General features: G+C 40.2%; 1 protein-coding gene across 1 annotated transcript; it reads left to right on the top strand.

Moving 5' to 3' along the window:
* The first annotated feature begins 6,821 nt into the window (after positions 1-6,821).
* Positions 6,822-23,839, top strand: snrkb (SNF related kinase b). The gene is made up of 5 exons (XM_088298160.1): positions 6,822-7,017; positions 8,935-9,251; positions 9,630-10,024; positions 19,362-19,503; positions 21,686-23,839. The coding sequence occupies exons 2-5, from the start codon at positions 9,031-9,033 to the stop codon at positions 22,698-22,700; spliced, it is 1,773 nt and encodes a 590-aa protein (XP_088154286.1). The 5' UTR covers positions 6,822-7,017; positions 8,935-9,030; the 3' UTR covers positions 22,701-23,839.
* The last annotated feature ends 449 nt before the right edge of the window (positions 23,840-24,288 follow it).

Raw genomic sequence — 24,288 nt, 5'->3', positions numbered from 1 at the left:
TCTGTGGCTGTCCTGAATTTTTTTTCCTGAAAATATTGTCGGATACATTATCACACATGAATACATAGTACAGTACAGTACCAACCACTTGCCTCTCTTTATCTCTGGCCAGATTCTTCATTGCATTCCTTGACTCCCCATTGGGTGAAAAGGGCTGATAAAAAATGAACATGTTTTCTTTCAGCGTCTCTCAACTCTTTTACTCCCCTTGTGTTTCTTCCTCTCCTCTCCCACTCTGTCCTTGCTTGTACGGAACTTATTTTTTCATTTCCTATAGCGCCATAAATTTTTGAGGCTCAGCTTCACAATAGTAATGTGATCTTTGCAAGTTTTGCAGAGAAAGTAACAAAGCAGCAAAGAGCGATCGATGGAGGGCAAGATGGATAAAGACACATCCAGCAATGTTTCTTTTGTGAACTTTTATCGCAAGTTTAGCCAAAGTGTTAGTGTAAATCAGACATGTCCAATTCCCTCAGTGGAATTCCCCTGAAACTCCCCAGGGCCTTTGTGCTATATCTCAGCTGTCGGACAAGGCCTCTATCTCCCATCTCTCTCTCTGCTATGTGTGTGTTTATGTGTGAGAGTCACTCTTTCATCTTGGTCCAGTCTCAGTGCTCAAGGCCTTTGAAGCCAGGTAGCTGCTCAGTGTAACTGTGACTTTGGCCACTTTTACATCCAATTTCTCAATTGGGGGGGGGGGGGGGGATATATTAAAAAAAAAAGAATTACCAAGAGAATGTCATTAACGCATGTGAAAATCCAGAATATTGTACTGTACATTTGGGAGAGCTTATTTAGGGAAGTCTTTAACATAAACAAGTACTTACAAAAAGTATTAAGTGCTTTCTTAGATATATTTATAAAGCTGCAGACTACAGACTTGTATGTAAACCTAATTCACTGTAATATCCATTGATTGACTCCACGTTCTGGAAATATTTTTCCCCATCCTTCCATCCATTTTCTACCCTACTTGTCCTCACTGGTGTCCCGGATAAGCTGGAGCAGCTGACTTTGGGTGAGGGACAAGGAAAAGCATGGACTCGTCACCGTGGCACATACAAGCAACCATTCACACCTGCGAGAAATCTTTTAATTGATGTACAATTCATGTGTTGACAAAATCTAAGGCCCCCACAGGAAAAACACATGCGCGGCCTGTGTAACAAGCCGAGATCTGAACCCAAAATATGAAGTCCTTTATTGAACCAAAACACATCAATCACAATCAACAATTTAATTTCAAAGCACACTACCAAACAAAATACATAAATACTGATGGATACTATAGTGGATCTCAAATACAAAATCAACTAAACACAATAGAAAATTGAACAGATAAGGGTTGAAAGGAACCAGGAAACTAAATACAAACAAATTGACGAGACAACAAGGAACACCTGGATAAGACACAAAGGGTTGGAGGGAGCTGATTGGTCAACATAAGGGATCGAGTCAACAAACACAATAACATGACGAAAGACACACAAAGGAATACAAAGAAAAACATGAAACTAACTACTGAGTACTAAAACATAAAACAACAAACACTGCTCTGAAATGTGGAAAAGACAACTTCTAAAAAGCAACATTAAAAACGATTTGATTAGATTACCCAACTCAAAAGTTGATCAAAGTTTATTACCTTGAAATTTTGAGTCCATCGGATTTTTTTTTAATAGTTGCATGTATTGCTGCCTGATCAAATAGTATTAAGAAGTGTGATTCATTCATGACTACAATTGCTGCATGTTGTGCATATGCAGATCCTTTCGTTTTATTTCTGTGGGGATTCGAGTGTGAAAGAGGCCCATTGTACGTCATGTTTTAGGCTCAAACACTTTGGGTGGAAACTCACGGGGCTTTTTATTGAATATGCAGATATGAGGAGCGGCACAAAAATGCAGTCACAGAAACACCACAAATATATTTTTTTTATTTTATTTTATTTTATTTAGTTATTTTCATCGTGTTTTAGTTTGAGTAATAATATTCCTCAAATTGAAAATATTTCAATAGAAAGATCAATACAACACATGGACACACACACTCCTCCTTCACTTATTGATTGTATTGTACTTTTGGCTGCTTTATCAGAAAACGCTGAAAATGACAGAAACACACAACAACATTCGGTAAAAGGATAATAAGGATTTTTTTTTTATTATTATTAATACAACAACCACATATTGATAAAATGTGCTCATTTTATGAATGATGAATTCTCTGCCAGAAATTATTTTTCCTTTCTGGTCTTAATTGGTGATGCTCATGTTTTCTTATTGTATGACACAAACTGATAATGCACTATGCAATGCAAAAAAGTATGTTGAAGACAAATTTGAGCATTTCTGGCAAAGTCACCTTTTTGCGTTAGTAAAGCATCATAAAAGTATCAATGAATGCAACAACAAAGTAACCAAAAAATAAGGAGTTCAGATAATGGATGGATGACAGCATCATGTTTGTGACAAAAAGGTTTATCTTTTAAATCAATATGTCTTTAATAAAATATCATAATTCTGAAATACACACAAAACAATTGCCCTAAAAGCTATCATTTTAGTTTAAACTATATAACTATATTTAAGTTATTTGATCATGAGACAATTTGTAATTTGAAATGTACGCACAGGTAACATTTGTTGACGATGTGCTGAATGCAATACAATGATCCTGAATAAGAATATGCTGACTGATACTTTTCAAGGGTTAGTAGTATCACTTTCAATAAACACTCCCAATTCTTTTAGTGTTCTGAACACTCCCAATGCATGAAAAAGGTCCAAGCTGGGGAAGTGACAGCTTGACCATGCAGGCTGGTCCGTCATTTAGTCTCTACCGCCACCGTGTGGCTGATGTATGCGGTCGTCATGGCAACCCCAGTGTGGGGAAGACTGCCATGTTTGGCGCCATTCATCTCAAACCAACCATTCACACTTACAATCTCACCTGTGAGCAATTCACAGTTATCAAGTATGTGCTTATTTGGGGAATATGGAAGGAATCTTGCTAAGAGAGAAATAACTTACAGACGGCACGCAGGAGGGCTTGAGCCGGAGCCTTTTGTCTTTCAGGCATCAACATTCCGGCCCACATTTTAATCATTTTATAAATACGTACAGTGTTTGCTTGTAAGGTATTCATAACTTTTGTGGAAAAAAAATGTAATTCCGATATACCTTATTTATAACATATTTGTCTTTACACAGGAAAGAATGTCTGCTGAGAAATGTATCTTGCATTAGATCTGATTTTCAGTTTTAGAAAAATATCTATGAAAAAAAAAAACTTCTCCTGTGCTGTTTATTGTGTCTAGTCCATCTTTTGTCTCATACAGTGGGTCATTCCAGAATTGGCGGACATTTTACGTCCCATCCATTCATCCCAAAAAATCCACATACAAAATACTAAAGTATGCAGTTTCTGAGTAACTTGCCCTGAGACCAAATATAATAATAATAATAATAATAATAATAATAATAATAATAATAATAATAATAATACTAAACTTAGGGAAAAGAATGTTTGAAAATAGTTTTAAAAATACCTAGAAGGTCTGTATAGCCCCTAAAATACTAATTTCCTCTTGAATCTTAAGTAAAATAGTTAAAATGAAATTTCAATTTAATAAAATGAAATTTCAATTTCTTTTTTTGTATTATTGGTTTCGTTGATGTCTCTTGAAACAGTGGGAATGTGTGTTTGTTTTAATAAACGCAATATTTCAAATTATTATTATCATTTATGTAACATGTTTCCCCTATGCACGCAACCCTGTTAGCGTTACCCTTTTCTCTCTCTTTTTTTAGCACAGTGGGAGAAAAAGAAGAAAGCAGTGAATCACATGATACGCTGCATTTGACGTCATTAAACAGTTTTCCACAGTAAATGTATATGTCCTCGCTTATATTTTTCACAATTTTATAACATAGATCAACTTGATAATTGCCAATCCCGCATGTACAAGAGTACTAGTACTGGTCGACATGGAGAAGTGAATCGATCGTGTGAATGTTTGTTTGTCTGTGTTTGTTTTCTGCGATTGACTGGCAACCAATTCAGGGTTTCCCCCGCCTGCTGCAGCCCGGTGACCGCTGGAAGAGGCTTCATCGCGCCCCCGCGACCCCAGTGAAGAGAAGCAGTTTGGATAACGGATGGAAAGATGAAGTCGTTTACTCGGGACACCAGACTTCATTACCAAATGTTATGATTTTATTTTTTAATTTAAAAGTTTCCAACTATTTAAGGTTATAAATGGATACACTTTCCTCTTCCTAAACCCTTGAATCTTGTGGCTGTGTCAGGCTTTTCTAGAGAAGTGTATTGGGATCGTGGCTCAACTTGGGTCCGTGTTCTGTTTTGCTATTTGGAGAGAAAACACAGAGACACGTTACATAACCACTTCATTGAGCCTGCGGGAGCGAGACGGAATGCATTGACGTCACGAGGGAGGAAGGAAGGAAGGGCTCTCTTTTTTTTTTCTTGTACCCTCGCTCCCCCATATCTAATATGGAAAGCCTTTTAAGCATTTATTCCAGATCCTTCGAATCCAGTTTAAGTTCCGTGAACTAGTATGCACCTTTGCCCTTACAAATAAGACAACACAAAAAAAGTAGAAAGACTGCAGTACGTCTTTTTCCGGTAGTTTTTTTTTTATCCCACGACGGGTTTTTGAACATGCATATATATATATATATATACATATACATATACATACATGTGCGTGTGTGTGTATCAGATGCATTCATTAAATGTATTAGACAGACAGCTACATCTCGTATGTGTGCACGCTTGAGTTGCAAACAATGTAGCGTGGGAACAGGAGACACTGAACGTGCAATGCTTCACTTCACTTCCTGCCCATGTATTTGAACAGGAAATATGCACATTCAGTTATTTTTATGATGAAGTCATTGATATTTATTGGAAAGAAAAAGCAAATCAATGTAACGCATGGACCATAGAACTAACATGGAGCATAATTGAATCTAATCATTTTTATTCATTGACTGTACAGGACAAGCTGTGTTGATGATGATGACTCATGCAAAGAATTGGCATTGGCGGGCGGCACTGCCTACCTTGACAGCATGTCCCTGACTAGTAGGCCAAAGACGTCAATCGTAGAGGAAAAATGTTACTCGTGGGACACTGGCAGCCTAGCGTGCTTACTAGTGAGGATTACTAATACATGACCCTCAAGGGAGACTCGATCCGGTTGAACATTGGCACATAGGCATGCATATAAAAATGACATCAGTTTAAAATTCACACCCTAAAATCATTTGAGGGCTTTTTGGAGAGGAGATTTATGACAAATTGGCATGCCCCCTTTTGGAGCTCGGCTTGTTAAATTTCCCGTCTCAGTTGTCTACATCACAGCAAGGAAGTAAGCGTTGTAATATTGTTTGCTTTGTCAATTCTGTCGTCTGAAATGGCAGCCGATCACCACAGCAATTCAAATGCACATTACTATTCTTATAAAAGCGTTCTGCTAAATATTCTGCATCAAACATAAACTCATTTGAGCAAAAACCATGATCAACTCAACAAAATTAAAAAAAAAAAAAAAAAAAAACATACCAGTTGCTTCCCCACTTACTCAAGCGGAAGCGGACAAGAGCATGAATACGTACATGAACCCAAATGGTGACTGCTTATACTTTTCGGACATTTTGCTACGGTAAAGTCTTGCTAAGTCTCAGGAGGCAGCCGTCGGTCAGCCAGGCATGGATGTTTCCCCACCACGGTTGACAGTCGCCACTGCGATGGTGTTAGAAGTAACAGCACTACTCAAGGCAGAAATCAGCTTTTGGTCACGGAACTGACAAGGTTCGTAGAACAAAATCTGCTTCTTGAGTTCTTCCCGTGCAGACATACGAAGTATGTTTGCCTATGCCACTGCTTAAAGCCGTCAACGTCACGATGGACGAGGGCGTCAAATTCGGATGAGCACATACATCATGCGCAAACTGGAGGTGCTAGCTTCAGGACAACTCGGGTTGCCGTGCCTTGTTGAAATTCGCTGGACTTGAAAAATCTACCTTTCCGGCGCATGACCGTAGTGAGGATATGCAGTGCAGAAAATGGATGGATGGACAGATTTTGAAAAATTCAGAGCACCAAAGCTCCAGCGAGGAGGCACACGCCACAGCTGGGTGTAGCCGCACTGGACGTGTCAATTTTTGGATGTGTGGTATAGGCGTAACCGCTGAATGGCCTTGTTGAGAAAAAGCCAGTCAAGCTAGCGCTTATGGATTCAAATATAATATATAATGATCAACGAATTATTTATCTAATGAAAAGCCTCGCAGAAAGCATTGCATGTCTATATCTTGGTGACTTATTAAAGAAAGCAGACAAGACATGTCAGACATGTATTGATTTCTCTACAACAAATTGGTCGAATTTAAAATGCAAGCTAAAATGATTTGCCTGATAAAAAAAAAATACATAAACTGAGCTTTTTGAAAAAGTAGACCATCCGGCTTGATACTTTTAGGTGGCTATCAGGCATTTTGAATACATGCTCAAATGAGTGTTCATTCATTAGTATTTATCGGATAACGATGATAAAAAAAAGTGTCACCCAGAGTTCCGAAAATATGCGTCGTCGTCAGTTCAAATACAGTTATTTGTGAAGCACAGTAGCATACTAGTTGTTGGGAACAAGTCGGCCAAAGTGGCACTATACCAGTGGGGGTAGTTGATTTAGCGCATGGAATTGTCTTACAGAGGACAGAGAACGTATTACGAGGTGGATATCAAATAATTGTTGAAAAGGTTTTAGATTTCTCTCGCTCTACCCCCTCCTCCTTTCTCTCTCTCTCGCCTTCACTTTGGTTCTCCATTCCAGTGAGGAGGGGAGTGTTTAGTGTGCACGCGAAGACAACATGGAGCTGAGGGAAGGAAGCGGAGGAACCGTCGTCGACGACGTTCTTCGTTTTTAAGTTCGGCGGTGACAGCGAGTCGGACCCCCCGCGGGTTGTGTGTCCCGAGATGTTAACGCCGACGGTAAGTTTGACAGTGTCGTTCTGTAAATTCAGTCGTGGCGTCTTTCGCTAGTGCCGCGTTCGTTGGTCAGGCGGAAAGGGAGCCAGCTAGCAGGATGGCGGATGTGCCAAGTCGGGACTGCAGTTGTGGGCCGGCCAAGTAAACGAACAGCTGGCCGCGACACCACAGTTGGCAGCTCCCTCGGCGACACCACGACCAGACACGATTAATACTGCGCCTATTAACGCGACGAGGCCTCCATTGAGCCTGTTGGCAGCTTTCGCCACATGTAAACAAGAGTGAAGCTGCCGGGTTGTGATGTGCTGGTGATGAGGAGGATGGAGAGCGATGATGAGAGGTTTGCGTGTGAAAGAAAATAGCGCTGAACAGAAGAATGACGGATGGTGATGTCAGATGGACTCGCTACCCTTGGGAAGATCTGATGATGACATCATCCGCGTAAACATTTTTGGTCGAACTGACATGGGAGTTCACGCAGACGCTCGGGCAAGCATACATTAAGGTTTCCTCTTACAATATTGATCAGGAGTGCCATTTGTGCTGGGTGAGTGTAATTTGAGAAAGCGCAACATTGTTCCGTCATTCCACACGAGACAATGGAAAATGTTGGACTCAATAGCAAGACATGTTTCCGACAAAAAAAATAATCAAACTGCGACCCTTTCCCCTCAATTTTCCGATTGCGATTTCTTATGTGATCATTTTCTCAAGGTCCTCTCTGCCTATCTTTTTTTGAACAAACATAAGTAATACATTATTTTGTATTACGATAAACATTACCAGATACAGAGATGTTTTGGTTTTATAGATTAGGCTCATGTTGAAATAATTTGCTTAGCATGAATTAATATGAAAGGCATTTAGTTTTTAACCTAGCTCAGAGTTGTGATCTGGCTAAACATTTTGATTTGTAGTCTTTTAAGCCTTCACTACAACAACTTCACAAAGTGTGGGAAGTCAAATTATAACAATAATTCAAACATAATTGTGGCTTTATCACGTCATGTTTCATGAAACAATATGTAAACATTTATTGCATTTAATTATCAATACAATCTGTAAATTAATTATTTTCCCCCTAAAGTGCAGCCTATTTACTACTGTTCATTATGTCAACTCTTATTTGAATTGTGTTCAGTGGAATATTATTAAATACATGGCACCATGTAAGTATTTTCTTTTTTTGACATAATGACAAAAAACATTGGGGCAAACCACAAAACTACAGTTACCCATGTCTGATATATGAATACTGAATCACATAGACAGCACATATTCTGCGTCAGAGGTCAGCAACTCCAGTCTAAGAGGGCCCCTATAACACGTTTTAGATTTTTCACCTTCTTAGAGCACACCTGATTCAAATGATCAGGATTGTTATCAGGCTTCTGCACTACTTGCTGATGAGCTGATAGTTTGAAAAATGTGTGTTGGAGAAGGGGAACATCTAAAACACTTAGGGATAGGTCCTCTCGAGGTCCAGATTTGGTGACCCCTGTTCTAAGTGATTATTAAAAAAAAAAAAAAAAAAAAGAAATCCTTGCGAATTGGGGAAAAAAAAGGGACCTAGCAAGCAGTCTAAGTATTATTGGATTAGTTTCCAGCAAAATCTATTGAATCCTTGTTTAAATACTTTTTATTGTAATGCACTATATTTAAAAAAAAAAAACATTTTAATTCCTTCAGATCTTCACTGTTTAAGAAAAGGCGATGCCAACATTTGAATGTGTAATTTTCATCAGCAGTGGTTAAGTTTCCACTCAGTGATGGTGTAAATGTGGTTGCCTGGCTTTGGACCATAAAGATAACTTAAAATTTCTGACATTTGGTTTTAAACTCTTTGTTAAATATGCCGTGTCTTATTGCAAAATTGGAAAAACAAAGTTTTTCATCATCTTTTTTTTTTTGCTTTACTAGGCAACCCCCTTGCAGTAAGGAGGATTTTTACCAAGCAAGCCCCTCTCCCTACAACCTCCAAGGTGCTACATCCATTTAACCCTTTTTGATGTCAACATGGAGTGTGGCGAAAACGTCCCGGCCCAAGAAGAACATCTCAAATCAGACCGCTTGAATCTCAACGGACTGTACCATGTGGGTCGGACCTTGGGAAGGGGCCACTATGCAGTGGTCAAACTGGCTCGGCATGTCAACACTGGGCAGCTGGTTGCTATCAAAATGATTGACAAGACCAAACTTGATGTCATGGCAACAAGCCACCTCTTACAGGAAGTCAGGTAGAGAAAGCTTCTGCTATCTTCATATAAACCGTGGATGCCTGTTAACGTGTTAGCACCTCCCACCAGAGTTTCCATCGAAGAGTTATAAATGTTTTGGATTAATGAGACGATCACGCCTCGCTGCCATTTCATTTAGACGTCTACTAAAGATGATGTCATGTCATTTATGCGTGTCACAAATGTGCGTGTCACAAATACAGCATCTGCACATCATATGTTTTACCATCACCACAAATGTGCACTTTATGCTCTGATCGATTTCAATCAATTTTTCTTTTCCTTTTTCCTTTCCGATATTTTGAGGAGCTCGGAGCTCGGAACCTTGCAATTAAGAGACATGAGATGAGCTCAAAGTGTTATCTTTATTCTTTTCAGATGTATGAGGCGGGTGCAACATCCCAACGTGGTTCGGCTTTATGAGGTCATCGACACACCCACCACCCTTTACCTGGTCATGGAGCTGGCAGAGGGAGGCGATCTGTACGACTACATCCTTCGCCATGAGACAGGTGTTGCTGAGGGCACTGCCAAACGCCATTTTGCCCAGATTGTGCGCGCCGTGGCGTACTGCCACGAACTCCACGTGGTGCACCGAGACCTAAAGCCAGAGAATGTGGTCTTCTTTCCACAACAAGGGGCAGTAAAACTGACAGACTTTGGCTTCAGTAACTTATTCAAACCTGGGACCATGTTGGCCACCAGCTGTGGCTCCCTGGCGTATTCTGCACCTGAGATTCTGCTGGGAGAAGAGTATGATGCTCCAGCTGTGGGTAAGACTCATTTGAGGATACCATACTCTTTTCATTTTTTGTTTTGCAGCTTGGCAGATACGAGTGAAAAATTATTCCAAAAAGAGTCTTCAAGGTGTTTATTGGCACACCAAGTTGAGGTTAACTTTCAAACTCAACATGAAACTGAGAATTACACATTGTATATTATTTTAGTGTGTGAGCTTAATATTATCATTGAATAGCATCTATGTTGCGATGCACTGACCCTTCGTCAAGCAGTGGCTCGAACACAAACAGCGCAGCAATAGATGTAAACAGACAATAAAACAGTACTCAGTCATGTATTCTTTATCTTGCGCTTTGAACAACAAATATTAGTGCTGCACTGATGAGGTGACAGAGAAGTTGTCACTTTGCATTCGACTGAATCACAGCCCCACATAACAATGCAACTTGAACCGGTGTTTCAAAAATGTTAAGTGTGCTATAATTTGTGATCCTTTTTGTATTTTGACTGACATATTTCTAAGACCTTTAATTAATAGTCAATGTATTTTTTTTTTTTTTGAACAAAGAACTGAAAAATCACACATCACAGAGACTGCCTGCTGATCACTAAGTAGAATTTTAGCACTACTGTGTGAATGTGATACAGCAGAAGGGTGCAACATTCGCTCCAGGAAAATAGATAATAGAGAATTTGGTGATGTGTTGGTCAAGAATAGGATGGATTTCAATTTCATTTTTTTTATGTTAACATGAGCATGTCACACTTCCTCTCGGTCACTGTGTCTGTAAGAGTGTTTTTTAACGCTCCCTTGACCTTGCGTCGACGTGTTCCTTCTCAATGCCTCATGTCCTAAATCGGGAGTCCTCGTACTATTTGTCCTTTCACATTCATCTGCTTGTGTGGTTGTGTGTAACATGTCTGGGGTGAGTGTGTGTGTGTGTGTGTCTCTGCAAGGGATTAGCGTGCGTATCTGGGTCAGTCTAAGCAAGCCAGTCAACTGGGCACGTTCTGCAGTAGAGCCAAACACTGCAGGAAGTGTGAGTGTGTGCTTTCTCTGTGTTTCTCATTTGTGGAAGGATTTTATTGTACTCGTTGGCACATTTTGGGAACAGGAAATGGATGTCCTTGATGTTTTTTGGTATAATGTCCTCTGAAGCGAATTAATCAGGTTTTAGGTTCAAATCTGAAGGTTGCGCCTTTCTTCTATGTCGTGTGTCTGCTGTGGAAGTTGTTCTCAAGCCTCACCCATGGTCGAAAATGGATAGATGGATGTACATTACAACATTCATTGACTCCAAGATATGTATATATCGTAGAAGCTGCAGACAGAACCGAAATAAGTCTGCTTCAGATAGGAAGGTGATGTTTTCCTGCGTAATGGTCTACAACCATTTGCACATCAGGATTATTGTAGTTAATGAAATAACTGAAATTAAAATTTAACAAATATTGTTGACAAGGATTTAAAATAGAAGCGGTATATTGCTTCTAAAAATAATGAAAACTAAATAAAACTAATTGTAATCATCGATAAAATGTCCTTTGTTTTCATCTGTCAGTTAATTTTATACTCGAGCTTTTGGGGTTTATTATTATAGAAGAAGGAAGGTTGAACAGTTGTTTGATAATTGTAGTTTACTTTATTACACAATACTTACTGTGACCTTTTATGTTGGACTCAAATACTTAATATATACCGGTGTATTTAAAAACTAAACCTGAACAAAGCATTTTCCAAAAAATAAAAACCCACGAACTTGTTCTAAAATCTTACACACACACATATATATATATATATATATATATATATATATATATATATATATATATATATATATATGTGTGTGTGTATATATATATGTGTGTGTATATATATATATATATATATGTGTATATATGTGTATATATGAAATATAATAATTAATTTAAAAATTAGAATTAAACGCTATTATAAACCTGTTGCAGATACTTAAAATGTGTGAAGTCAAACACAATCTGACGCTAGTAGTTTCTTTAGATTTAGAAACACATTTTTTTAATAGGAAACAATCCATTCATCCATTTTTATTAATGCTTATTTGGGGAGCTGTAAAATATTCCACTGAGTTTCAGGCATGAGGTAGACTGCACCTTAGAATGAGCTCACTGTCAATCACAGCCTTCATGTAGAGACAGACAACTATTCACACACACTTCCACACTGTCACCTATTGGGAACTGAAACCACGGTGCCTGTCAGGCAGGTACTCAAAAACCACTACACTATCAATGACTCAAACAAGAATGCATTCCAGCCATTATTAAACTTTTATAAACAACAGGCATTTTTTTCCAGTCGCATTTTCCACTGTCATGCAAGTGTAAAAACAACTGGTAATATCCCAAAAGTCGTGCATCTTTGAGTTTTCACGCCACTATTTGAACATCGAAATGAGTGACTTTTGCGAGCAGACGCGACTTGCATCACATATTGTCCACCTGTACATTCAATTGCTAGGTCCTCAGGGCGAGCCGCAATGGTCCCTTTTATCAAAATGCATACCTTAAATGCTAATCACAAGTGAGAGCTCTACCAATGATTTCCTCTGAGATGACTGTTAAAGCAGTCTTTACGCACATATTCAAAGGGGTGCTGTTTAATTCAGAACATATCTTTACGAATGTAGTCCTGTCATCTGTGTTAGAGGTGTGAGAAAAAACGCGTTATTGATGGGATTAATCCAACTCCCTTTTAATGGCGTCAATTTTTTTAATGAGCAATTAAGACTCATCTTGGCCTAATAAACAACGTAGTCCTATGACGTAGCGCTGACGCTGGAAAAACTCCAACACCTTACCGGATCTTGCGAGACCGGAAAAAACATCAAGCACGTGAAATTTAGGATTGTGCGGAGTTTTGGCCGTTTTATAGAACTAAATCATTATGGCCAGCGGTAAAAATGACACAAATTCAATTCTGAACGGCAATTTTTTTTAAAAAAAGTTACCTAATGGTGTCATTGATAAGAGTGAAGTCATTTGTGTGTCTTGCCATTGTGAACTGAACTCCCCGTCGGAGCACGTTCAGTTTAAAATACCATTTGATGGCCAAGCACACCGCTGATGCCAATTCTCCAGCCCCTTGTCAAACCCAGGCATCCATGGATAATTCGCGACAGAAACCGGTGGATCAACTAAAAAGAGACTCGCCGCAGCCATAGCTAAGTGGGTGGCCACTGCGTGTTTGCATTGCACTGTGTTGGTATTTTACATTTTTTATATTACTCCAATTTGATCCCTTAGAAAGGTTGTTGAGATGCTGTTTTGTGTGGCTTTGTTTGTGTGAGTCGAATCCAATGCTTTATTTTTTCAATAAAAAAAGAGGTATTTGCATAAAAACAAAAAAAAATCAATTCTCATATTTTAAAGGTATTACAATTCAATAAAATATTGGGACAAAAGATATAGGGATTTTTTTTTTACAATGAATAAAATGTGCGAATAACTACGAGTTAACAATGAAAAAATGTGATTAATTATGATTAAATATAAATATATATATATATATATATATATATATATATATATATATTTATAATTTCACCATCCACACCACTCATCCTGCATTGGGTCGCAGGGGTGCTGGATCCTATCCTAGCTGACTACGGGCGAAAGGCACACAGACACCATCAGTGAGTGGGAACCGATCCCATGCTGCCCGCTCACAAGTCAGTTAGCACGATGGCCTCACAGTGCAGAGGCCGTGGGTTTGATTCTGGCTCCAACCCTCCCTGTGTGGAGTTTGCATGTTCTCCCCATGCCTGCATGGGTTTTCTCCGGGTACTCCGGTTTCCTCCCACATTCCAAAAACATGCTTGGCAGCTTGAGAGCACTCGTTTAAATATCTTGTGCGCTTGTAATAGCAGAGGAATGAGCTTTTAGCATGGTTGCCTCACAGCAAAAAGTAAAAAAAAAAACATTTCCACTTGAATATTGTGAATGTGAGTGAGAATGTGTGATTGACATGGAATCAGTCCGGTACGTATCCTACCTTGGACTCGTGCCATCTTTGTCCCTGTATGTAAGCGCTAAAGAAAACAGGTGATGATGATGATGAGCAAAAGACGCAAGTTAGTGAACAAGGCTTTCTGTCATTGACAAAGATAAACATTGCTTTGCCCAGTACTGTCCACAGAGTAAGTGTAGCCTAAAATGGTTGTGCCGTAGTCGATGCCTTTGATCTTTTTTTAATTTCCATTATTGTGTTGTCATTGTTATGATACTGAGGCTGTTAGTAATATAAGCACTAAATCTGTCAGTGAATGGAAAGTGATATAGTTGCTGCTTTTCCATTGGCCCCAAACACTAAAACACAGCACTAAAATTAACAAACGAGCGTGTGCGGCAGAGTTCCTTGCTCCATCGCTGTCAGCCTTTCAGATGAATTACATTTGCAATATCATTGTGAGTTGATGAAACACAATTTACTCATCGCAAAAGCTGCAATAGATATACAAAATGATTATTGCTTATCATTACTCGTCATTTAATCGATGAAGTCTCGCCTCCACCGCTTGCTACAGGGTTTTGAAAATGGGAAAATGTTTTGTGATACAATCAGGTATAATCTTAATTTCCCCACACTTTACCACATTGACGTTACTGACTGGAGTTGGCTACATTTTATTTTTTATTTTGTATATCGTATTTATCGATTTACAGTGGATAAATTTAGTGTTTAGGAAGCGCAGACCACTTGTTTACTTTTCATGTTTCATGCAAAATGAAACATGACCTATTTGTTTCCTTTCGATTTCTAATCTGCGCTTCAGGTTGTTCGACAGTATAGTATTACATTCATATATGTTTACGCCACATATGTGTGGCAGGATTATGTTGTATTTAGTAAATGTAAACCTGTAATTGTAGAAGAGAAATAAACTCTTTCGTGTTAATTAATGCTTCATTTGCCTTCATCTTAATACCCTAAACAGTGTTCTCTCGACATTTTGCGCTTCAGTGTTCTGCGGGTTTTTCCACAATATTCACGCCCCGCCCCCAAAAAATGAATTGAAAATACAGCCATGTCGGCATCCATATTTGCGAAAGTCACATTGTTTCAAAGACCTAATTTACCTAACAAAATACACGTTGAACATTTGTTCACTCCTCATTTTCTGTTCCCGCTGCTGTGCGTAAATTAATTAAAAGAGCACTTTGACACTTAACTTACATTTTTTTTCATAACATAATAAAAATCTGCGTCAAAGTCTGGAGTTAGAATTATGACAATTCTCGCTAGATCTGTAGATCTGAGGTGTTGGTTAGTTAACTCGAATCTGTGACGGTCCTTGTTGATGTTCATGATGCTGAGTGTCTGCCCACACACAAAAGGTTGAGCCGAGCAACATCAGCATCTTCTGTGGTGTCCTCCGGAGCTTCGAAAATGTTTCTTTGTTAATTGAAGCATAAAAGTCAATTGAGTTTAAGAGACTAACTTCTCCTTTGAGGCAGAGTCGGCCTGGAGATCAATCTGTTCCACTTGCAGCTCCTCTGGTGCTTTTTTAGGGTCTTGTGACAGGAGCCCGTACACCAGCTAAAGTGAATTGTCATTTTATTTTCTTAAATCAGCGAACCAACAGCAGTGTGCAGGTTTTGCAGTGATTTGCAGTTTTTAATCGTGTTTTGGGTGGCCTCATTCTAATGTGGGAAAATGAGCAAAAGATTTGTTTGACATTTGTCTGGAGAATAACATCATCTTGGATTTTAAGATCCACTGAAACACTTTTCCCAAACTTAACCAGCGGTTATGAGAATGGTAAAGTAGGACCTGGTGATCCGCATTGCGTTCCACCAAGAACGTAATGATCTGACGATGATTAAGCTTCCTTGCTGGTAGAAAGTTGTCAAGTTTTACGACTAGATCCACATGTTATAGCTGTGATACAGACAGACACAGTAAGTCCTTGGATGAAAGATGCAGTGAAGGAAAATAATATCCTGCTCAGCGTTTTGTTCTCTGACTTTACCCTGGATTCTTTTCAGCGGTCCGATGTTTTTTTCCAATGAACTCATTCACTGCCATTGACGGATATAGAAGTCAAAAAGTGCATTCGTTTCCCCCGGGCTGGTCGTAAATGAGTTAAATTCGACGATTCTCATTCAGTCTTTTTTGTGACAGCAATTGCCCGCAAGAAATCCCAACAAATTTGCCTTTCATAGCGTTGTAATTCTAGCACCTACTGTGTAGCTGAATGTCCTCAAGTTGATCTCGTGGTGCAAAATTTGTAACTTAGTGTGCAAGTCTGTCTCGGACAGATATGCTCAAAAGTTGAAAGACAAGGGACTATTATTAGGCAGTGTCTATCAATGGCAAGTTGCACTATGGCAGAAATACTGCATAATGCGGTAAACATGATTTGTAGATAAGCCAATGGGCACTGAAACACAGTCCAATCCGAGTATTGATAGCTATTTGTACTATTGAAAATAAGGATCCTATCAGTTTATTCGTTGTGTGAGTAGTCAGCAGGCCACTAATGGCGGCGGCAGTGTGTATGCGTGATATTTCCTTGCGAGCTGGGAAAAGGACAGTACTCGGTGGCTTCTCCTCCCTGTTGCATAAGTGTTCTCTAAACAGAGACGAGCGTGACTGTGTACATTGTGCGCCGATGACTGAGCATGCTTGTTTGGACAGTAATGGCAGACAATGGCTGTGTTTTTATTGCACACGGGAGTGTTCAGTGTGCTGGTGTGTGGAAATGAGTCACCCACTGTGTTTTCTATTTTCATATCAGTACATTAAAATCAAATGAATGTATCGTTGACTGTGAATTTGAGTGCAGGTCGTTGATTAGGAACACGGCCGCTACATGGTATTTTGGTTAGGGATGTTCCATACCATTTTTTTTTTTACCAAAACGAGCACAAATTTCACTCTTGAGTACTCACTAAAACCGAGGACTGACGCCTCTAGCTCTTTTGATTTATAAACGTTCACTGAACACAATGACTAAATAAAATGTGAACAAAGACCTTTATTACGCTGATGATGATTCACTGACGTGACAAACTCAAAACTAACTTTTATACTAGAAGTGCAGTAAGGGGAGCCCCAGACTTAAATTTTAGGGGCACAATTAGAAGATTTATGGGCCAAAACTCACAATTGACTTGCAAACTAACTGCCGTAATTCCCGGACTATAAAACACACTTGATTAAAAACTGCAACAGCTACATTTAGCCATAACACACATTTGTACATATATTAATAGCCACATGTTTCACGTGGGGTTTTTGCGAAAAAAGAGGTCACAAAAAAAAAGAAAAGGTATTTACCTGAACACTAGTAGGGGATTCCCTCCACCCCAAACAATGTCAAATGTAGTTAGTTACACAATAGCATCCCAGAAGCTCTCAGTCTCTCTCTTGTTGTCTTGTCATATGAGGCCATTTCGCTGACAAGCTTCATCAGGCAGCAGTGCACAGAAGCCCGTGGCAGTGTAGCCTTTGGAAAGCCGTTTGTTACATATTGGCAAGACTCAGGTGATGTTGTCCGTTGCCAGCATTGGTGGCACACATTAAACTCAAGATGCTTATTTTCTTCTTATTTACCCTCCATATTTGCTCCTACACAGTTGTGTTATACTTCGCACACACAACACTTTGCTAATAGTCTCTAACAGCCTTCATATTTAGCATGAGGGCGAACTCAAAACAGTGACATCTTTGGGAATTTCTTTGACTATGGGTACATACATTGCTTGAAGCTCATCAGTAAAAAAAATATAAATAAACCACGTCAAATTCATCGCCCTGGGGTTCAAAGCGTGGGAAAAAAAAATAGCAGTTTACCATCCGGATATATGGTGTTTGTCCTCCTCATTTTCACAATATTACTGAGAAATGGACTGAAGTGTGACACAGATGTTTGTCAGCAACAAAAAGTATTCAAGAATAGTAATTCTAAAAAATGTATAAATAAATCTGTAAATTCATTTGGTTGCACTGGTAGATGAACATTTTAGTTGCACTGTCCTAAATTTTTGTGGCATATTGTAATCATTTAGGGGCAGTCTGCAACCCTGGCCGCGGTATAGGACCAACTACTACCGAGGAGGACTTACTTGATGTCAGATTTGCTTTTTGTATTTTTTTTTTCCAAGTCTTGCTGGCTGGTATTGGCAACCTCCACAAACACCTTAAATTAACGCTGGTATCGGTAGTCGCTCATCCTTAGTTTTTATTATCTCCTGCCCGACATGCTTGTAAGCCAATATGTATTGGACAGCGGCAGAAATCATTCTGCGTTTCGTTCTTGAAGGTGAAGAATTGTTTGCAAACACAGTTTTGGACACAACCCAATTCTGTGCATTCCTGTTCTTACATCATGTTGTTATGACAGTTCATGGTCCTTGATGGCTCATTGTATAAACTTGAAGACACAAAAGATAGTGACGGTCAGCCACATAGAGCGTCATCATTTTCCTCCCTTTTGCATATTTAAAGATGCTGAAATTAAACATTTTATTTTGTACACGCCTCAAGGGAGAAAGGTATTCACTTTTATCTGATCTGATCTGTACCAGCAAATCCAACCATGATTTTTATAAGCCTTTCATAAGCTGAGCCTCTGCACCGGAAAGGACACGCTCGACTGGTTCCTGCATTTTCCGGTTCATATAAAGTAACCTTGAAAGGGCAATGTCATGACAACTCACATTATATCACTGCTTTTTAAAAAAATTCTGCCTGTTTTACTCCGATCATCTACATAAAGTCTATCAAGCAGGACATGTGCAATGAACTCTTATTTGCAGAAGGAAGGACCAAAACAAAGAGCAAAAAGAAAGATCATTCTCAAAATAGCACATCATAGCAGACGTGTGTGCATGTTTGCGTGTGTGTCTGTAAGTCATTCTTAGTGTTCTTTTCTGGCCGTTAGTGTTTGCGTGCGTGTGCGTGTGCGTGCGTGTGTGTGTTTTTGTGTGTGTCTATGTGTATACGATGCGGATGTTAAAAGGAAGGAAAGGGAGGGAGACCACAAGAGGAAATGCATACACTGCCCGCACCAGAAAGCGTGTGTGTATGCATGTTTGTCTGTGGGTGTGTCACAAGTATGCCAAAAATCTTAAACCCACATGTTAAGTTCACCTTTCTCATTTTTTCAGAGTAAATTCATAGTAGGAAGCTACTTATTATGTCTATACTTTGCTTTTAAATGTTTTTAATTCTTTTGTTTCTGTTTGTAAATGCTTTTCAATGTTATGTGCAGCACATTGAATTACTTGTTGCATGAAATGTACTATATATAAAAAAAAAAAAAGCTGCCTTGCCTTGTCTTCTGCGTGACATCCTGCCAATTGATTCGGTTTTGTGTTTTGCAGATATCTGGTCTCTTGGCGTCATTTTATATATGTTAGTGTGCGGGGTTCCTCCCTTCCAAGAGGCCAACGACAGTGAGACTCTCGTGATGATTCTGGATTGTCGTTACTCCATCCCTGACCATGTCTCAGGCCACTGCAGGCAGTGAGTACACATGCACAACATGTCGTCAACTGTCGTCTTTCTCCGCTACCAAAGAAAAATGACCCTGTCTCATCTTTGTACTACATGTATTCATGTTTAAGTGATGGCTTCTGAGGTTCTAACGAATATATGTGCCACCCTGTGTTAAATAGCTAGTGACCGTAAAATCATCTCATCAGTTTCAGCAAATAATTTTAGAGCTCCAACTGGGCTGCACACAAACATGCTTCATTAAACACTCAGCAGTCGCTTGCCTTGAATAGGCAGCAACACAAGTTTTAGTTTTTCCATGACTCATTGCAGTTTGTACAGTGCAAATGACAAATGTATAACAAAGTTTTATTCCAAAGTGGTCCTAAATGAATGATTGTTTTATTAACCCAAATATTTTTTTTCCTGTAACAGTATGTAGACAGTATTTTTGTGCCTCAATGTGAAGATGTGTTCATTTCTGATTACAAACCATGAGAAAGACAAGACCTAAGTTAAATGAATCAATTACTTATTTACCATGCGGGAATCCAAATGTATGTGAAAGACATTGTGTCCTCCTTCGGACATGGACATTCTTCTCCTATAAGTCGGCGACATAAAAGACATGTGTTCAACAGAGTGAAGGCTGTGCAAAGATACACATTGCTAAAATGGGTCCAATAACTGTCATTTGTGGTGTTTTCACAAATGCCCCTTCGGGAGGAGCGAAATGAGAATGTCCAGTACTGTACATTGTTGACATACAGCACTGATGTGCATACGTAAGCTTCTTTTCATTTATTTTCCACTTGAGTAAGTATAAATGTTTTCAGCCCAGTGGTTGGTTGTTTGACCACAAACACTGCGGGATAGATCTGATCCAACACAATCTGCGCTCACATGGTCACATGATGGCACGTCTCAGTAGAACAGAACAACCTTGAGGATATACGTAACAGATCTCATGAGCTTGTGTGGACCACCCACAAATGTGAATGACATTCATTTGAGTTCACGACACATGAACACAATATACGATATACAAGCCGCACCAGGCTATAAGCCGCAGTTTTCTATGTTGAAAAAAAATAGTTGTTTACTGGATGTACAGAACGAGTATGTACTGTGAATGCACTTAAAGGTACATAATCAGATTGTTAAAACAGTGCCTTTTAACACGGCAACAACTTTGCCAACTTTAAAACAGCAGACCCAAGAGAAAAAAAATGGAGATTTATTTCGCATATTTTCTGAACGACAGAGCGCCCCTACCGGTGAAAGAAAAATCCACAGAAAAGCCGCACCCTTGTATTAGCCGCATGGTTCGAAATCTAGGGGAAAAGTAGCGGCTTATAGTCTGGAAAATACGTTATGAAAATCATATTATTTTGTCTCCTTAATCTGAATTAAAATTTCAGCCATTGTTTTTTTAACTCAAATTAATCATAAAAATAAGCCATGTTTCCATGAAAATAAACAGATATTGATTAAAAAAAATAAAATGAAAAATAACTAATGAACTGACCTATATAAAACGCTCACCATAAAACACGCTCAAAAAAACAAAACAACCTTTGAAAAAAAGCCCCCTCAGGCCACTGCAGGCAGAAGGATGTCCCAACCAGCAACCCCACCACCACACCAACCGGCAGCCACGACATGCCTACGGGTGTTGCGCCGGTGTTCGGGTGGACAGCCCCTCTGTCCCTCCCATTCTCTTGCGCCGGGGAAGTCGCAAGTGTATGCCAGAGCAAGTCCCTCACTTTCCCTCAGCCTGCCCACTCTGCAGGAAGTCCAAGACAGCCTGCCAGCCACGGAACCGAAACAAAAAAATGAATACCTCTCTCACTCTGTATGGAAATTCTTTGCTTACCCCTAAGCAATTTTTATTACTTTATCAAGTTTAGAGTAGATGGAGCAAAATGGAAACTGGGAATGTATAACCCAGTAATTGTTGTAGTATATATTATGACCCCTGCACGTACTGGATTAAAGGGACTCTGAGCTCTCTCTAGTGGACAAAAAGCGCAAGGACGTCATTCTAAATCACTCCAACACTGGACAGGATTTACTGTTTCATGACAAAACAAGAATAGATTGCTGTTTAATTGGAAAAACTGGTCAGGCCCCCGCAAAACTGCACTTTGGATGAATGACACCAGCTATTCACTTTTTTCACCCTTCTGACTGATTGTGTTTTCTTTGTCAGTCTGATCTCCAGGATGCTCCAGAAGGATCCATCCGTCCGAGCGTCTTTGCAGGAGATTGAGGCTCACCACTGGTTGCAGGGACTGGACAATGTGCTGCTCAGCCCAGAGGCCCCTCCCCACTGGCTCTCGGGGGCCCTCTCCTCGACCTCGCCGCTCTCCCGAATGGTCGAGTGCGGCGACCTGCTCGCTGCCAAGCCGCAGTCCTTACCAGCGCCTCGTCAGGTCAACTTAAGCTACTCGCTTCACCCGCCACCGGTTGAGGAACCTCGCGTCGCTAAGAACCTCCCGGCTCTCCTGCAGATCTGTGAGGAAGAGGAGGAGGAGGAGGAAGAAGAAGAGGAGAGCAACCTGGCCAAAGAGTGTGAAGGACTGTTGTCTTTGTCTGTAACTGAGCCACAGAAGGAGACTGAGATCGCACTGGAAGGTGCGGATGATCAAGAGGAAAGGGAGGAAGAGCGAGTTAGTCTGGAGGAGAAGTTGGAGGAAGAGGAGGATGGACCAGACATGGAAATAGAGCGCATGCAAAGCGCAGGTGTGATTTCATACCAACCGGTAGGTCACTTAGACAATCTCGTGAGTAACGCACCGGAGCCCCCCGCCTCGTGTGAGGCTGAGGCCACATTGAGCGTGCCATGCTGCCAGGGGTGGAGCGAGAAAGCCCCCCACCAAGAGACGGAACCAAACAACAACTTCAACAAAGCCGCCACCTCCACAACAGCCAAGAAACAAAAGACAAGCCGCGGAGGGAAACGAGAGCAGAGGACGGACGCGGGCGCCAGGGACGACTTTGTGACGGACAGATCCCAGTCGCGTAATGCGACGGGGTCCTGGGACGAAGCCGCCAATGCCGCCGCCGCCAGGATGGAGCCCGCGGGGAAACGCCATAGCATCAAGCTGCGCGAGCGCCTCTTCCAGCTGCCCCTGTGTGAGAAAGCGTTGGCCTTCAACATCCCCACAAACAACAAAGCCAAGATCCTCCCACTGGCTCAATACAACTGTTGCCATGTGCTCTGAATGACGCACACACACACTCGCAGCTGACTGAGTGTGACTACAGAGGACTTTCGAGTGCACACTTGAGCAGCAAACCCAACGTTAAGCTCCAGTTTGTCTCCAGCACATTGGCTTGCGTGTAGTCCATCAGCAGCCACTTTGTGGCTTTGTAAGTGTAGCAAGCACACTGCACCCACGCTGAGGAAGAGAAGAAGACTGTCCTCATGAGCTGCCTACAATGAAGGCTTCATGGAAGTTAAAAAAAAAAAAAAAGCACTTGTTCCTTTTCCCTTTGCACAACCCGCTTCTCTGGTTACAAACCTCTTATTATAAGCTGAGAGACTGTTACAATATGTTCCAATATATGCTATACGCTCTAATATGCCTCAGACTGAGATGATTGTATCATTCTCTGTCCTTTTAATGTTCCATCCGTTGATCACTCGCCGTATTAGTTTTCGTTGTTACAACTAGGACGCGACCAACACTTTGGAGTGGTTGGGATGCGCACGTTTGCCACTCATCGTCATGGGAACCATGTGACTTGCTGTGCATGCTGTTACTGTTATTTATCACCATATACCTCCATATCGTGTCTTGGCGTTTGCGGGACACTGCTGTTGTCTTGTTACCTTGGTTGCACACAGTACAGTACTTGGTAGCTTCCTACTGTACATCTAGGAATATGAACTGGGTTACATATTGGTAGAGGAGTCACTACATGTATATTTGGTGTATATTCACATCCACTCATGTCTTATTTGAGGCGACGATGATTAATGTAGATACATTTTGTACAGTGACAAGGGCCAAAGCTGTAGAATAAGCTACTGTACAGTAGATATATAATGTCCCTGTAGCCTGCAGAGCAGCTTATTTGTGTTCACTTCTAGTTTAACGGCTAAATTGGGTATCCAACCAGAGATCATACGCCCCCCCCGCTTATAGAATAAGCGTGGAATCTGATTATCCTTATTTCAGCAGCACTGAAAGCGTGAAATTTCTATCAAGACCAGATTAAATATAGAAGAGTTTATTCCTGTACAGTTGCAGCCTGCCCCATCTTTGGTGTGTTCTGTCTACTGCTTTGGATTAGTCTCCTTGGAGCCATGTACTTATTTTTCTGTATTTATTTATTAAAATTTATTAAATCAATGTAACCGATGTGCTCAGTGTCGTTTGTGAAGAAGAAAAACAGTCTTCTTGATTTGTGTCTTTATTGTGATGCAGTCTGTGGTCACACGGCCAGACAGCCTGACTACATTGCTCATTGCCATCTCAAATCAACACATGCAGATGAAGGACACTTGATATTGTCGATGCCCAACGGTGGCTGGATGTGGAACAACTACTACAACTTTTTTTTTTTTTTTTGTAAACAGTGAGGTGCCATGAGCAATGGTGGTCCATCTGTCAGCACTGAAGGGTGAATTGCACAATGTCCTAGAAGGCAAATTAGTGGTAATACTGCTCACTCAAGCAGTCATTAGAGGCACAATACAGAATTTATATGCATTTGACAGCACACTTCACATAAAATAAAATAACGTTTAGAATAGCAGAGCTCAAGTGGTCTTTTGGTTTTTCCTCATTGCCATTAGCTTATTAA

The sequence above is a fragment of the Idiotropiscis lumnitzeri genome, chromosome 6 (genome assembly GCF_059441095.1).
Source record: "Idiotropiscis lumnitzeri isolate Australia: NSW breed Sydney's pygmy pipehorse chromosome 6, RoL_Ilum_1.0, whole genome shotgun sequence".
Classification (NCBI taxonomy): domain Eukaryota; kingdom Metazoa; phylum Chordata; class Actinopteri; order Syngnathiformes; family Syngnathidae; genus Idiotropiscis; species Idiotropiscis lumnitzeri.
This window is presented reverse-complemented; position numbering and strand designations above follow the sequence as displayed.

Bases quoted from the DNA above. Each gene is read 5' to 3' on its own strand.
- snrkb (XM_088298160.1), top strand. From the start codon at position 9,031: ATGGAGTGTGGCGAAAACGTCCCGGCCCAAGAAGAACATCTCAAATCA. The intron at 9,252-9,629 runs GTAGAGAAAGCT...TATTCTTTTCAG, and splicing joins CACCTCTTACAGGAAGTCAG to ATGTATGAGGCGGGTGCAAC. The intron at 19,504-21,685 runs GTGAGTACACAT...TTTCTTTGTCAG, and splicing joins GTCTCAGGCCACTGCAGGCA to TCTGATCTCCAGGATGCTCC.